We start from the raw sequence: 15,898 nt of genomic DNA, 5'->3' as shown, positions 1-15,898 counted from the left end.
ATCAAAAGATGGAGATTCTCTGTCTACAACTATTAGACATGCAACATCATGAGTATCTTGGTTCTTGCATCCTTCTCTTGTCTCATAAAAAAAAAAAATCCTAACTGGAGCACCAGGCTTTGCTCTCTGTTGGCGTAATGTAAATCTGGAGTAACCCCTGTTGACTTTGATGGACTTCCTCTGGATTTACACCAGGGTAATAGAGAACAGAATTCAGCCTCCTGTCTGTCTAGACTGTACACAGACATTCAAAAAAGGAACTCAAAATTCAGTCACCTTCTCTTCCTTTCACATACCCCAAACCCCAGTAACCCCCGTTTTCTACCAAGGTGTTCATACCATGGAGAATTCACCTTCGCATGGAGATTGGGGCTTCATGCAAACCAGCCCCTGGAGTTTGAGGGCCACATCCTCAGCTAGCATATATTAGTGCAGCTCCATGGTTGGAAGCCTTTCCCCTCTCTGTGGTGCTGGTTCAAATCTAGCTATGCTGATTTGCACCAGCTGAGCATCAGGCCCTTGGCACAGAGCATCACTGAGGTTACACTTGTACGAAGGGAGAAAAAGCTCCTACCCAAAAGCTGCATAATGGAGAGCTGCGTCCCCCTCTTCATCCCTCAGATCGATGTTGGCATTCGCCTGCAGTAAGATCTTCACAACCTCTACCCGGCCCAGGTGGGCAGCGACTTGCAGTGCGGTTCTGCCCTGATTCTTTATATCAACCTGCAATAATGGAAGGATCCAGGCACATAATTGTTTAGGAAAGGTCTCAATGTGCACTCAGGCACTGTTCCTGCTCCAAGACTCTGTATAACTTGATGGGAAAGAGAGATGATTACTTGTATTCTACAGCACCCAGAAGTTCCAAGCAGGATCTGGGGCCCATTGTGCTGGGCACAGGCCACGGAGCTGAAGATTGGAAGAAAGCTAATGTACCAATCTTTAAAATGGGTAAATGAGATGACCTGGGTAATTATAGGCCTGTCAGTTTGACATTGATTCTGGGCTGACACAGGACTCAATATGAATTAAATAAGGATAATGTAATTAAAGCAAATCAACATGGATTTATGGAAAACTACTGTCAAACAAACTTGGTTTTGTTTGTTTTTTTAATGAGAGTCTGAGTTTGGTTGATAAAGGTAATGGTGTTGATGTAATATACTTGGACTTCTATAAGGCATTTGACTTGGTACTTGCATGACATTTTGATTAAAAAATTAGAACAATATAAAATTAAAATGGCACACATTAAATGGATTAAAACCTGGCTAAGTGATAGGTCTCAAAATGTAATTGTAAACAGGAAATTGTCATCAAGCGGGTATGTTTCCAGTTGGGTCCAACAGGGACCAGTTCTTGGCCCTACACTATTTAACATTTTTATCAATGACCAGGAAGAAAACATACCATCATCACTAAAAGTTTTCAGATTACATAAATTGGGGGTGTAGTAAATAACTAATAAGGTAGGTTGTTGCTACAGCGTGATTTGGAATGGTTACACTGGGAGCAAGCAAACAATACACATTTTAATATGGCTAAATGTAAACGAATACATCTACGAACAAAGAATGTGGGACTCTACCCTGGGAAGCAGGGACTCTGAAAAAGATTTGGGGGTCATGGTGGATAATCAGTAGAACATGAGCTCTCAGTGTGATGATAAAGCCAAGAGAGCAAATGTGATTCTGGGATGCATAAATGAGGGAATTCCAAGTAGGAACAGAGAGGTTATTTCACCTCTGTAGTTGGCACGGGTGCAACTGCGACTGGAATCCTGTGACCAGTTCTGGTGCCCACAATTCAAGACGGATATTGAAAAATTGGAGAGAGTTCAGAGAAGAGCCACAGGAATGATTAAAGGATTAAAAAACAGGTCTTACAGTGACAGTCAAAGAGCTCAATCTATTTAGCTTAACAAAGAGAAGATTAAGGTGTGATTGGATTATAGTCTGTAAGTATCTACATGGATAACAAATATTTAGGCTCTTCAATCTAGCAGAGAAAAGTCTAACACACTCCAAGAGCTGGAAGTTGAATCTAGACAAATTCAGACTGAAAATTTAAGACAAATTTTTGACAGTGAGGATAATTAACCATTGGAACAATTTCCCATCTCCATCACTGACCGCTTTTAAATCGAGATGGCTGTTTTACTAAAAGTTCTGCCCCAGGAACTATTTTAGGAAGTTCCATGGCTTGTGTGATACAGGAGATCAGACTAGATAATCACATTGGTCCCCTCCAGCCTTGGAATCTATGAATCAGAGGCTTGCTGTGCCCCCAAAAGTCTGATGCCCCCCCCCCCCATTGAGAACCTCTGTTCTAGGGTTTAGGAGCGGGGCGGCGCACTGAAGTTTACTGTATGCAGGAAATCTATGCCCCCAACACCACTTTAAATGGCACTGCACAGCCCTGGCTGCTGTACAAAGCTAAAATAAAAGGCACTTCCTGCCCCAACCAACATATTGACTCATTCCAGACCCCAACAGTGAAAGGGCACTTCCTGCCAAAAAGGGAGTGGTGCAAGCACAGACCTGGATGCTATGTCAGGAACTCCTGGGTGTCTAATCCCAGATCTTGTGTCAAATCCCACAGGGACCAGGGCTGATTCTTAACTTCTCTGCCAAAAGCTACAAGTAGCCAACAATACCTCCCTGCCTGGCAGGGGGGCGAGAGGTCAGTTGATGTTCGCACTGGGCTTTGAAGGAGGCGAATATGATATAAGCACCAAGTATTCTCAGTCACTCAGACTTACATACCGGGCAGCCTGGAGGGCTAATCACAGTGCTGACCTGCTGCTGTGAGATTTAAGGATCAAGGAGTTGAAGATCAAAGTAGAAGGCCAAGACAGGAGGGCAGGGACACTAATGAAATCAATGAATGGCTAAAGGGAAAGAGTGAGGGATCTGGCAAAGGCTTCATGGCTTGGCAAGTAACACAGGCAGTTTTTCTACAGCTGATCCTGTGCAAAGCAGTAGTTTGTGCAGGGTTTCCTTCTTGGGCTTAGACAGGATGGTGATTCTGGTAATGACACACTGGATGCCAATGCATCCCCCTTACGTAAAGGGCTTAACATTGGTATCTGCCCCATTGGGAGCCCCTTGGCAGGCAATTCATCTCACCTTGCTGAGCAAACCCTTGGATCCGCCTGCCTCTCGCTATTTATAACTGTCTAGTAGAAAGAACAAATTCCTCTCCGAGGCCAGGATGCAGCGAGACTATTCCTGACCTAATTCTGACACGTGGCAGTTTCCCATTTCAGATTAGACCCCATCACTGGTGCCTGGCTATATTCTTTCCCTCCCCGTATCTCCTAACTTTGCATGTAATGAACTGGAACAATTATCTGGCAGCAAACCATTAAGTCAGACCTTAGATCTCAGCTTCATTATAGTCCTCTCAGAATGGATCCTGGTGTTTGTTAATGTCCCATCAATCTGCTCTCGCTTGCCACATGGCCAGGGCCTCCAGAGGATTTATGTTCCTTTCCCAGCTGCTTCCAAGGACACCATGCGAAGGCATTCTGCTCTCTAGTTCTCTGGCTTGTGACAGATGCATTTACTCACGCACAAACCTGCAGCTTTTAAGGGGGTAGCTAGGATCTTGGGCAATCTTCCAGTGTTTGAATAGGTGGCTACAGAGACCACCCAGCCCCCAAACTGTACTGCGAAGGTATCTGTATACAAACTCTTCTCTTTATCGGCAATGCATTAGGATGAGGGCCACATCATCACAAGTGCCTAGTATGTGTGCACGGAGAATGCAAACAACAGGTACATAGTAATACGGGTTAGCTCTTGTATAGCACCCTTCATCAACAGATCTCACTATCCCTATTCTACAGAGATGGGGCACTGAGAAGCTAAATGACTTGCCCAAGGTCACAGAGGAAGGTGGAGGTTGGAATAGAACCCAAGAATTCCGAGTCCCAGTCGAGTGCCCTGACCACCAGACCATGCTGCCTCAGTAGAATGGTTTCTGTGTTCATGTAATTTATTCTGGGATTGGCTCCACTGGTCTGATCCTACCAGACATCTCTACTCAGTCCCGATGCAGCAGAACATAGCAGGTAGCCTGGGGCTGCACCTCCAGCCATGCTGCCTGGCTCCTGGAGGATTCAAGCAAAGCAGGCCTGTCACTGAAATACACATTTCTTGCGTTGGTTGCCACTAGAAACTGGGCATGTCAGGTTGCTTATGTGAATTCTAAAGAGTGGATATAGGAAAGGAGAGGGCAGAGTTCAAGCTGGTGGGTCTGTTAGCATAGAGCCTGCATGTACTTTGGTGCGTAAGGGAGACTGCCCAGGCTAGATCAGTGGGGTTTCCTGCCCAGCCCTAACCCAGGCAAAAAGTGCCCTGCTATGACATGGCAGTTATCCCGGCTAAATTCCTGGGATAATGCCTCAACGCCCTCCACTGGATCTCAAAGCAACTTACGCACACCAGGGAATTCAGCCTCCCGCCCCGTGCTACAAAGCAGTGAGTTTTGGGATCCACCGTTTGGGAGGGGAGGAAAGGAAATTTAGGCACACAAAAGGTGTTTAAGATACCACAGCAACTCAGCTCTCGACTTCTAGTCCCCCCTGCTCTAACCACTGGACAACGCTTCCTCTTGAGCTACAATGGCACAGGGCAATTCTGCATGCCAGAGTCCCACAGCCCTGCCAGGGGGAGCAAAGGACCCCTTGAAGCAGAGGCAAGCTCTAGGACTGTCAGTTAAAGCAAAAAACCAGTCACCTGCTGTTAATTCCTTACAGTAGGTTTTAGCAGCCCCCCATTTGCTTTACACATCGACGACAAAAGACATCGACCTTGGAGGGTTTCTCTGAGACTTGCCTTGTCTGGGTATTTTTGAACCAGGTCCTCAACTTTAACAGCATTGCCATGCGCCGCCTCAACGACCAAGCGCCCTGGATGATCCAATTCCATCTTCTGGCACAGCAGTTTCTCTAGGATGGAGATCAAAGTGCCTGTGTGGGGATGAGAAACAGCCCCAGGTTACATAGTGGCAATGAGCAGCTGTATGGGTGACCACATGGACCCAGTATGGGCCTTTGTCCCTCTATACTGACTAGTCCATATAAAGAGCTTTATGAACTTGTTACTTTACTGCCTCCAGCTAACAGACATAGTCCTTTAGCTCAAGCAACAGAGGCTGATACTTCTAAATCCAGAGATCCCAGGTTCAATGCCTGCAGAAGACCCCTCCCTAAGGGTCATTATATGTGGGCAAGCAATAACATGAATTCCTAGCTGTAGGGAAGGAGGGAGTTGGAAGACAATAAAAGGCTTTCTCCTGCAGGAGAAAGGAAAATCCTGACCACAGGATTTCAGATTTGGTTTGCACTCACGACACTTCCCTAGTGTCTGATGGGAGTTCCACTTGTTATTTTCCATCAGAGAAAGTGCTAAGTCACCGAGTTTGGCTCTAGTTTCCTCCAAAGTTCAACAGGATTTAAACTAATTCCTGAATGGAGCCACAAACTTTGTTCCCCAGCAGTTTCTCCCTTTTTTTATGCTAACTTTTCTTGGGGTACGTGATGTAGGATCAATTTATTCTGCAAGACAAATCAACAAGCCTTCCCCTTTCTCAAACATATGGCCATAACTTTCATGACCAGATTCGCAAAACAGGAAACAACAAAACCAAACCCCAGCTTCACTGCTAGCGTGGGCTAACCTTCCCACCCACTGCAAAGTAGGGAAGCATCATTATACTCATGCTATGGACTGGGAAACTGAGGCACATGAGGTTATGCCATTTACCCACTGCCAAAATAGCAATCCTACAAAACAGCCAGGAAAAGAACCCAGGAGTCCTAAATCCTAGTCCTGAGGCTTAACCTTGAGGCTATCGGTGCTCCCCTGATTTGGTTAAAATGGATTTTTGGGACTCTGCTTGGAGAAGGGTAATGAAGCGATTAGTCAATTAACATCTGACACGTTCTAAAGAGAAATACTTTTGTTACCCTAGAAAGATGAAGTGGTTATTTTTCAGCCCTGGCCAGAACTGGACCACATCTCCCTCCCTGCTCTCTCACTTTTAGATTCCTTGGTGTTCTCCGTTGTCATGAGGTTTGCATCCTCGTCTCTCTGGTAGGCCGTGAGACAAGCTGGGTTAAAGGTCCAGGACTGCCCTCCGACAGACACTCTCAAGTCTCCATCCCCAAACACCTTGATCACCTTGCCAATGTGCCCTAGCGTCTGCAATGGGAAGAGATGGGTTTTTTTTGTTTTGTGGTTTTTTTTTTTAAAAGGAAAGCAACGTATTTCCTGCTTTTCAGAACCAAGGTAACGCTTCTAAGGGTGGATTCCCAGGCAGCATTCCCAGCGTGTGAAGAGAAGCATTCACTGAGACGCTGCAGACGACAACTCCCACTTCAAGAACACACAAGTGTTCTCAACAGTTTCTTATTTGGGTGTATACAAAACGGATGTCTTTTCACATACTAGGGGAAGAGGGAGGCCAAGGTACAATACAAACATCTGGAGAGGAAGCCAGTGAATCAACAAAGCATGGTTTACAGAACCCTAAGAGGCAGACAAAGCTGGCGGTCTCTGCTGTGCATTTTGCTGCTTATGGAGCACTCTGTATTCTGCTCTTTTGCCCCATGAATCTGATCAGAGGAGAGTTTTCCATTTGCAATGGTTTGTCCCTCACCCTTGAGAATTAGAGAAGAAAAGAGGGAGACATTAAATTTGTTTGCTTAAAATTTCAGCAGAATTTCCTTTTAAACTCATGGGTAGCTATCTCCTTTGACAGGTGTTTCCCCTTCCCCAACTCACCCTTTGCCCTTATTTTCTGAACGCTGCTGGGAGGCCGCATTGCTGAGGACCAGATACATTAAGCAACATTCTTTCTCAAAGCCATTAGCATGCCCACATGTCTCCATGCACTGACCAATAAGGGGTGCTGAAGAGCAAGGAGGCTAGCATATCCAGCCGCTAACGTTTTTTTTTTATGGATTAGAAATTGCAAGTTACTGGACTGTCTTGGAACTGGAGCACACTCACAGGTGCCATTTCATCTGTCCACTCCCCATGACCAGCTTGGAATCGCTTCACTGTTTCCATATCATCTATCACACGGACAACATCATCAACCCAAAAGGTGTTGAGCTAAAAGAAAAAGAAAGGCATATGCTTTTATGGGATGAAACAAACAAAAAACCAAGGCAAAAAAAAAAAGATAACCCATAACAAAACAATTCCATAAAGCACTAACCTTTGCAAAAACATCAGTCATGTTATTTAAAAAAAGCCACGTGCAGGATTACGCAGGGCAAATGTTTTTCTTTTGCAGCCACTCACACGTGATTTTACACGTATGAATATCAGCTGGGATTGCACAGGGATTTCCCCAGGTCTGCCCCGTTTCCATGCCAGATGCAGCACTCAGGGTTCAATAATATAGTTAACTCTGTACTGGTGTTAACTTTGTTCGCTATTTCCACCAGATATGGGAAGTCAGAGATCATCCATTTCCTTCCTTTGCCAGATGTTCCTGCTCTATGGAGAGGGACCAGTTTGCCCGTCTATGCCCGTCACCCACATAACCAAGTATGTTTAAATGCATCCACGTTCCAAAAGACAGATCACTTTAGGGAAGGCTGGTAACCTCAACTTTATAAAGCAGGGCCCCAACACAGGAGGAGTTGGACAAAAAAAGACTTGTATCTGTCAAAGAGCTCAGGCAGAGATGGGAAGGGAAGCCAGAAGTGACCAAAGAATGTGGCAAGAAAGCGTGCAAAGCCAAGAGAGCAAGAGGAAAGAAAAGGTTAGTTCCAGTTTGTCAGGTGCTCTGAGGATGACAGGTGCTTGCTAAAGGCTAGGTGTTATTGCTGGAAGCCTGGAAGAGCTAAAGATCAGCAGCCGAGACAAGACACACGGGCACGGCGGAAGTGTGGGGAAGAGAGAAGCAGCTGAAGGAGATAACCAGAAGGAATTGCCGAAGACAAGCGAGAGGTTAACATGTCTACACTGGCATTCAGACAGGTGCAAGGAAGCAGGAGCCACCAGTGTGGCTGCACTGTTCATACAGGTCCTGCCTTGGAGGGTGAGGCTCATCAGCTTCTCCTGGGCTCTGTGTGTCTGGCAGGGGGTTCATTTTAATTAAAAAGAAAAACCCCAGTAGCTTCCCTAACCATAATCACTGGGACTTGTCTGCTTACAGCCACCTCCTCACTTCTCAGGCCCACAAAGGGCCCACGGAGTCCTGACAAGCAGAGTGCTGTGTGGGACGAACACAGAGTTAAATAACTGTCCCCAGGCAGCACCCCTGGGAACGGAGATGCAATTTAGAGGGGCCACCTCCCCTTTCCCATGAGTAAAGCTGCTGTGTTACAACTCATTCACACCAGGGATACAATTGTGGACAAGGAGAGGCCAGGCATGCCATAACAGCAGCGTCGGCAATGGTATGGCCCAGGAAGGGGACAAGGGGGTACTTTCCCTAGAAACCAGGGGACACGCAAGCTTTTCATACCAGATAGAGTCACTGACTAGGTGCAAGTGGTCAGATAAACTACATGGTGTTGCTCTTGTTCCCTGATTGGAGGAGCAGCGCGAGCGCAAGCATGCATGCAAATATAAAATGTGATTAGTGCAAATTCTCCGGCATGTGACTCAAGCTCGCTTCTGGCACACGTCTATTCCAGTGAAACACAAAGAGGCTCAGAGAAAGCGACGCAGAAAGGGGCCTCAGTGCAGTGGAAGCAAGTCAGTTTTAAATCAAGAACGAACGTCGGCAGGGAATATTTTTGCACTGCTCACTCAGACCTTGATTCAGGAAAGCATTTCAGCATGTAAATAATTACCTTCCTGAATCGGGGCCTCCGATCTCATTATTAGAAATCACTAATAAACACAGATAGCCCCATATGTCTACCCTTTACATATGTTGACAAAGAATATCTGCTGGTCCCAAAACCGACAGCCTAATGAGCAGACCCCTGACAAACACTGGGTCAGCCCTTCCTCGACCAACAGCCCCGTTGGCGTCAATAGGGCCACTCGAAGAGTAGGAAGTTATCCAACAGGATTAAATCCATCAGCCACTGGCCCCAAACAACACACACACAAGGCAGAGATTAACAGGGGAGGGGGAAATTACTGATGAGAAAATGGATGGATGGATCATAGGAAGAGGTAGGATTTAAAGGTGAGCTACAAAGGATTTCTTAAAAATTGGGCTAATTTCTTTGCTGCTTGATTTTTTTTAACCTAACAAGTATCAGGCATGTCACATCTGGTCTTCCATGATGCTGTTGGTTGTCTCAGAGAAAGTGTATTCACAATAAACCATAAACTGAAAGGGCCAGGAGCAGAGACATCCTCTCTCTAAAACTTAACTGGCATTGGAGTTAAATATTAACTAACTACAAACCAACAACTGCATCCCCCACCCAGGGCTTGAAATATTCTAACTAAAAATTCCCTTTCCCCCCCATTTGCTCAGCTTTCACTCTTCCACATTATTTCACTAATTGTCCAGTTGCCAGAGTCATCCAAGGGCAAACAAGGCTTGAAATTCTAATGCTGACACAAGCAAGAACAAAACCAGACCAAAACCCTTCTAGGCCTTTTTAAACAAACAAAAGAAACAATACACCCCACCATGCTCAGACCCAATTCCCCACCCATTTTTTGCAGATCAGCTTCAAGGACAAACCTGAAGGAGCAAAGAGAAGGTGCTTGCCAGATGTGACAGGGAGAGCATTTCACTTCCATATAGCACTCCAACTTTTAATCCATTAAAGGCCTGATCATGGACGACTGATGTCAAAAGAAGTTTAGCTCCCATTAGCTCTTAGAGGAGCAGGAGCAGGCCCTAGCTGTTACGAGATTTTGTCTGTCAACAACTTTTCAGCTTAGTTATTGACAGAGTCCAAATTATTTAGGTAAATACAAACCCCACATTATTTTTGCCTTTTACCCACAACCTTTTCGTTGGAGAAATCTGTGCAAGTGGTTTGAAGAGTCGCACTGCAAAGGAGAGAAAACCAACCCTACAGTACCTATGCCTCCCTCATCCATGTTAGCATCCTTCTGTAGGAGATAGGCATTAAAAATCACATCCTTCCGATTACCACCCTCCTTTTGAACCCCAACCTCTTCTTAGCAGACTCTCTCAAGAGCTTATAGAGCTAGAAATCAAGGATTTTCTTAGCCTTGATGGCTGGAAAGAAATTAAGCCTGTCCCCACTCTCTCTAGTCTAGCAGCGTTTTCTTTGGCACTTGTCCAAGACTAATTATGGCACATCCTAGGGGACCACAGTCATTGTCATTCTATGCACAGCTGTTGTTCTGCTCAGTTTCCCACATCAGCACTTACCTTAGTCAGAGCTCCTGGGTGGAAAGTCCAGCGGGTTTCACTGTTGAATTGAACTCTGACATCCCCTCTGTCAGTGATTCTGTGCACAGTGCCTGTCTGGCCAATGAACTTTAAATATGGAAAGAGGAGAGAGAGAAATATTGATGAGTTAGGATAATTTTCATCAGCCAAGGATCTGCCGCTTGCTGGTTAGCCTATTTTTAATCATTATTTGTATTACCATAGCACCTAGGAGCTCTAGCCATGGACTGGGACCCTAATGTGCAGGCGCTGTACAAACTAAGATACTGTTTGCTAAACAACAGATCTTGTTGAGCTGCATAGCACTGGCTGATGCAGAGGCATATTTGAGTTGCCATCTGATGGTGTTCATTCGAAAAAAAATTGTTCACGCGGACTTCTGATTTCAAGGGTGTGACTTTTATTTGCTTTTTTTTTTTAAAAAAAAAGTACGTAAAATACACAAAATATTGTTTCAGACTCAAACTGGAAAGGAATTGCACCTGTTCTCACCAGGCTTCCATTGAATGAGTCTCACGGACTCGGGCTGAGCAGATATTAGAATTGTGAGCGCGTACGCATGCAGCCTATTTCATGCGGATTCTTGCCCCTCCCCGACAGAGTCATCTTTAGTCTGTTTTGTAATAGGTGCCTGGAAGCAGTGTCCTTGCAGTCAGGACTCCAGGTGCTTTTCATGTATGCACCAGAGGTCACCAAAAGGTGTCATGGCCTCACTGGAAAAGTCCAATGGGACAGTGACGCTACTCAGAGACCTGCATTATCTTCTCTGTGGTCTGATGGTACATTTACTGAAGGATGACTACCTATTTCTGGCAACCTCAGCAACGTATTAAATCCCAAGTGAATAGATTTGTGGGGGCAGGGAAAAGATGGATCTCTCCATTAAAATCAATTAATTTGGCATTCATCATTAAAACGTCCATCATTGGAGTTTTTTAAGAGCAGTTTGAACAGATGTCTGGGATGGTCTAGATAACACTTAGTCCTGCCATGAATGCAGGGGATTGGACTAGATGACCTCTCGAGGACCCTCCCAGTCCGACGATTCTATGATTTGTGTCAGGGCCTTAGAGTTGAATATTAAAGCTTATAGCTGAATGATCTTTCAGCTGTGTGACTTGCCAATCAGGGCACCTTATATTGGGCTCCCAAACCCACATTTAGACTCTGAACGGCTCTATCCAACTTTCACCGAACTCAGCAAAAAAACAATGTCATTGACTTTAACGTCTGCAGTGTTGTAGCCATTTGGGTCCCAGATGATGAGTCCCCCAGAACTTTTTCAGCAGTGCTCACCAGCTCCAGAGCCCATGAAAGTCAAAGGGAAATACAGGTACTCCGCACCTTTGAAGAACATGACAGTTCAATGCAGGTGGGTAGCTTTGAGCATGCAGGTTTTAAAATTTTGGCCAGTGATCCAGTCCGGTAAACCCATGATTCATGTGAATAGTTTTTACACAGTTAATCCCAGTCATTTTCAGTCTGCTCAGGTGAGAAAGAAATTGCTAATAAGAGTCAAGGGTTTGCAAGATCAGGCTTTTTTTTTAAATGACTGCCCCATTCTCCTGCAATGACAACAAAACTTCCCACAGCATTTGCTCTTTTCTGCAGCTTTTTCGTTCCTTCCACTATGGCGAAATGGTCCCTTGAATTACTCTAATTGTTCCACTAAGCCCTGGTCTACACTAGGACTTTAGGTCGAATTTAGCAGCGTTAAATCGATGTCAACCTGCACCGTCCACACAATGAAGCCCTTTATTTCGACTTAAAGGGCTCTTAAAATCGATTTCCTTACTCCACCCCTGACAAGTGGATTAGCGCTTAAATCGACGTTGCCGACTCGAATTTGGGGTACTGTGGACACAATTTGACTGTATTGGCCTCCGGGAGCTATCCCAGAGTGCTCCATTATGACCGCTCTGGACAACACTCTCAACTCAGATGCACTGGCCAGGTAGACAGGAAAAGAACCGCGAACTTTTGAATCTCATTTCCTGTTTGGCCAGCGTGGAAAGCTGCAGGTGACCATGCAGAGCTCATCAACACAGGTGACCATGATGGAGTCCCAGAATCGCAAAAGAGCTCCAGCATGGACCGAACGGGAGGTACGGGATCTGATCGCTGTTTGGGGAGAGGAATCCGTGCTATCAGAACTCCATTCCAGTTTTCGAAATGCCAAAACCTTTGTCAAAATCTCCCAGGGCATGAAGGACAGAGGCCATAACAGGGACCCGAAACAGTGCCGCGTGAAACTGAAGGAGCTGAGGCAAGCCTACCAGAAAACCAGAGAGGCGAACAGCCGCTCCGGGTCAGAGCCCCAAACATGCCGCTTCTATGATGAGCTGCATGCCATTTTAGGGGGTTCAGCCACCACTACCCCAGCCGTGTTGTTTGACTCCTTCAATGGAGATGGAGGCAATACGGAAGCAGGTTTTGAGGACGAAGAAGATGATGATGAGGAGGAGCTTGTAGATAGCTCACAGCAAGCAAGCAAGCGGAGAAACCGGTTTTCCCGACAGCCAGGAACTGTTTCTCACCCTAGACCTGGAGCCAGTACCCCCCGAACCCACCCAAGGCTGCCTCCTGGACCCAGCAGGCAGAGAAGGGACCTCTGGTGAGTGTACCTTTTAAAATACTATACATGGTTTAAAAGCAAGCATGTGAAAGGATTCCTTTGCCCTGGCATTTGCGGTTCTCCTAGATGTAGTCCTAAAGCCTTTGCAAAAGGTTTCTGGGGAGGGCAGCCTTATTGCGTCCTTCATGGTAGGACACTTTACCACTCCAGGCCAGTAACACGTACTCGGGAATCATTGTAGAACAAAGCATTGCAGTGTATGTTTGCTGGCATTCAAACAACATCTGTTCTTTATCTCTCTGTGTTATCCTCAGGAGAGTGAGATATAATTCATGGTCACCTGGTTAAAATAGAGTGCTTTTCTTCAGGGGACACTCAGAGGAGCCCATTCCTGCTGGGCTGTTTGCCTGTGGCTAAACAGAAATGTTCCCCGCTGTTAGCCACAGGGAGAGAGGAAGGTTGAAGGGGTAGTCACGCGATGGGAGGAGGCAAAATGCGACCTTGTAAAGAAAGCACATGTGCTATGTATGTAATGTTAACAGCAAGGTTTACCCTGAAAGAGTGTAGCCACTGTTTTATAAAATGTGTCTTTTTAAATACCGCTGTCCCTTTTTTTTTTCTCCACCAGCTGCATGTGTTTCAATGATCACAGGATCTTCTCCTTCCCAGAGGCTAGTGAAGCTTAGAAAGAAAAAAAAACGCACTCGCGATGAAATGTTCTCCGACCTCATGCTGTCCTCCCACACTGACAGAGCACAGACGAATGCGTGGAGGCGAATAATGTCAGAGTGCAGGAAAGCACAAAATGACTGGGAGGAGAAGTGGCGGGCTGAAGAGAGTAAGTGGCGGGCTGAAGACAGGGCTGAAGCTCAAATGTGGCAGCAGCGTGATGAGAGGAGGCAGGATTCAATGCTGAGGCTGCTGCAGGACCAAACCAGTATGCTCCAGTGTATGGTTGAGCTGCAGCAAAGGCAGCTGGAGCACAGACTGCCACTGCAGCCCCTCTGTAACCAACCGCCCTCCTCCCCAAGTTCCATAGCCTCCACACCCAGACGCCCAAGAATGCGGTCGGGGGGCCTCCGGCCAACCAGCCACTCCACCACAGAGGATTGCCCAAAAAAAAGAAGGCTGTCATTCAATAAATTTTAAAGTTGTAAACTTTTAAAGTGCTGTGCTTAAAGTGCTGTGTGGCATTTTCCTTCCCTCCTCCACCACCCCTCCTGGGCTACCTTGGTAGTCATCCCCCTATTTGTGTGATGAATGAATAAAGAATGCATGAATGTGAAGCAACAATGACTTTATTGCCTCTGCAAGTGGTGATTGAAGGGAGGAGGGGCGGGTGGTTAGCTTACAGGGAAGTAGAGTGAACCAAGGGGCGGGGGGTTTCATCAAGGAGAAACAAACAGAACTTTCACACCGTAGCCTGCCCAGTCATGAAACTGTTTTTCAAAGCTTCTCTGATGCGTACCGCGCCCTCCTGTGCTCTTCTAACCGCCCTGGTGTCTGGCTGCGCGTAACCAGCAGCCAGGCGATTTGCCTCAACCTCTCACCCCACCATAAACGTCTTCTCCTTACTCTCACAGATATTGTGGAGCACACAGCAAGCAGTAATAACAGTGGGAATATTGGTTTCGCTGAGGTCTAAGCGAGTCAGTAAACTGCGTCAGCGTGCCTTTAAACGTCCAAATGCACATTCTACCACCATTCTGCACTTGCTCAGCCTGTAGTTGAACAGCTCCTGACTACTGTCCAGGCTGCCTGTGTACGGCTTCATGAGCCATGGCATTAAGGGGTAGGCTGGGTCCCCAAGGATACATATAGGCATTTCAACATCCCCAACAGTTATTTTCTGGTCTGGGAAGAAAGTCCCTTCCTGCAGCTTTTGAAACAGACCAGAGTTCCTGAAGATGCGAGCATCATGCACCTTTCCCGGCCATCCCACGTTGATGTTGGTGAAACGTCCCTTGTGATCCACCAGAGCTTGCAGCACTATCGAAAAGTACCCCTTGCGGTTTATGTACTCGGCGGCTTGGTGCTCCGGTGCCAAGATAGGGATATGGGTTCCGTCTATAGCCCCACCACAGTTAGGGAATCCCATTGCAGCAAAGCCATCCACTATGACCTGCACATTTCCCAGGGTCACTACCCTTGATATCAGCAGATCTTTGATTGCGTGGGCTACTTGCATCACAGCAGCCCCCACAGTAGATTTGCCCACTCCAAATTGATTCCCAACTGACCGGTAGCTGTCTGGCATTGCAAGTTTCCACAGGGCTATCGCCACTCGCTTCTCAACTGTGAGGGCTGCTCTCATCTTGGTATTCATGCGCCTCAGGGTAGGGGAAAGCAAGTCACAAAGTTCCATGAAAGTGCCCTTACGCATGCGAAAGTTTCGCAGCCACTGGGAATCGTCCCAGACCTGCAACACTATGCGGTCCCACCAGTCTGTGCTTGTTTCCCGAGCCCAGAATCGGCGTTCCACAGCATGAACCTGCCCCATTAGCACCATGATACATGTATTGGCAGGGCCCATGCTTTCAGAGAAATCTGTGTCCATGTCCTGATCACTCACGTGACCGCGCTGACGTCGCCTCCTCGCCCGGTATCGCTTTGCCAGGTTCTGGTGCTGCATATACTGCTGGATAATGCGTGTGGTGTTTAATGTGCTCCTAATTGCCAAAGTGAGCTGAGCGGCCTCCATGCTTGCCTTGGTATGGCGTCCGCACAGAAAAAAGGCGCGGAACGATTGTCTGCCGTTGCTCTGACGGAGGGAGGGGCGATGGACGACACGGCTTACAGGGTTGGCTTCAGGGAGCTAAAATCAACAAAGGGGGTGCCTGTACATCAAGGAGTATTTCAGGCAGGACTTCACGGAGGGTTCCAATAAGAAATGGTGCACCTAAGTTATTGTTCTTATTGGAACAAGGAGGTTAGCCTGGCCTCTGATTGATACATGGCTAGATT

At 46.6% G+C, this 15,898-nt stretch overlaps 1 protein-coding gene across 6 annotated transcripts in view; it reads right to left on the bottom strand.

Annotated features, from left to right (window-relative positions):
* MIB2 (MIB E3 ubiquitin protein ligase 2) overlaps nt 1-15,898 on the bottom strand; it is a 110,314-nt gene that overhangs the window by 19,717 nt on the left and 74,699 nt on the right. For 5 of the 6 annotated variants that reach the window (XR_014714464.1, XM_084651812.1, XM_084651813.1 and 2 more), the window contains 5 exons: nt 10,339-10,446; nt 7,020-7,124; nt 6,047-6,209; nt 4,842-4,975; nt 575-723 (listed from right to left, as the gene is read on the bottom strand). Coding sequence is in view for 5 of the 6 variants with exons in the window: in XM_084651812.1 (XP_084507938.1) it covers nt 575-723; nt 4,842-4,975; nt 6,047-6,209; nt 7,020-7,124; nt 10,339-10,446 (659 nt within the window). In the remaining variant the exon portion in view is untranslated. The remainder of the gene's footprint in view (nt 1-574; nt 724-4,841; nt 4,976-6,046; nt 6,210-7,019; nt 7,125-10,338; nt 10,447-15,898) is intronic. The other variant, XM_084651815.1, reaches the window with a different exon arrangement.

The sequence above is a fragment of the Lepidochelys olivacea genome, assembly GCF_965140295.1.
Source record: "Lepidochelys olivacea isolate rLepOli2 genome assembly, chromosome: 18".
Taxonomy (NCBI): domain Eukaryota; kingdom Metazoa; phylum Chordata; order Testudines; family Cheloniidae; genus Lepidochelys; species Lepidochelys olivacea.
Note: the sequence above shows the minus strand (reverse complement) of the source record. Positions and strands in the feature narration are given on the sequence as shown.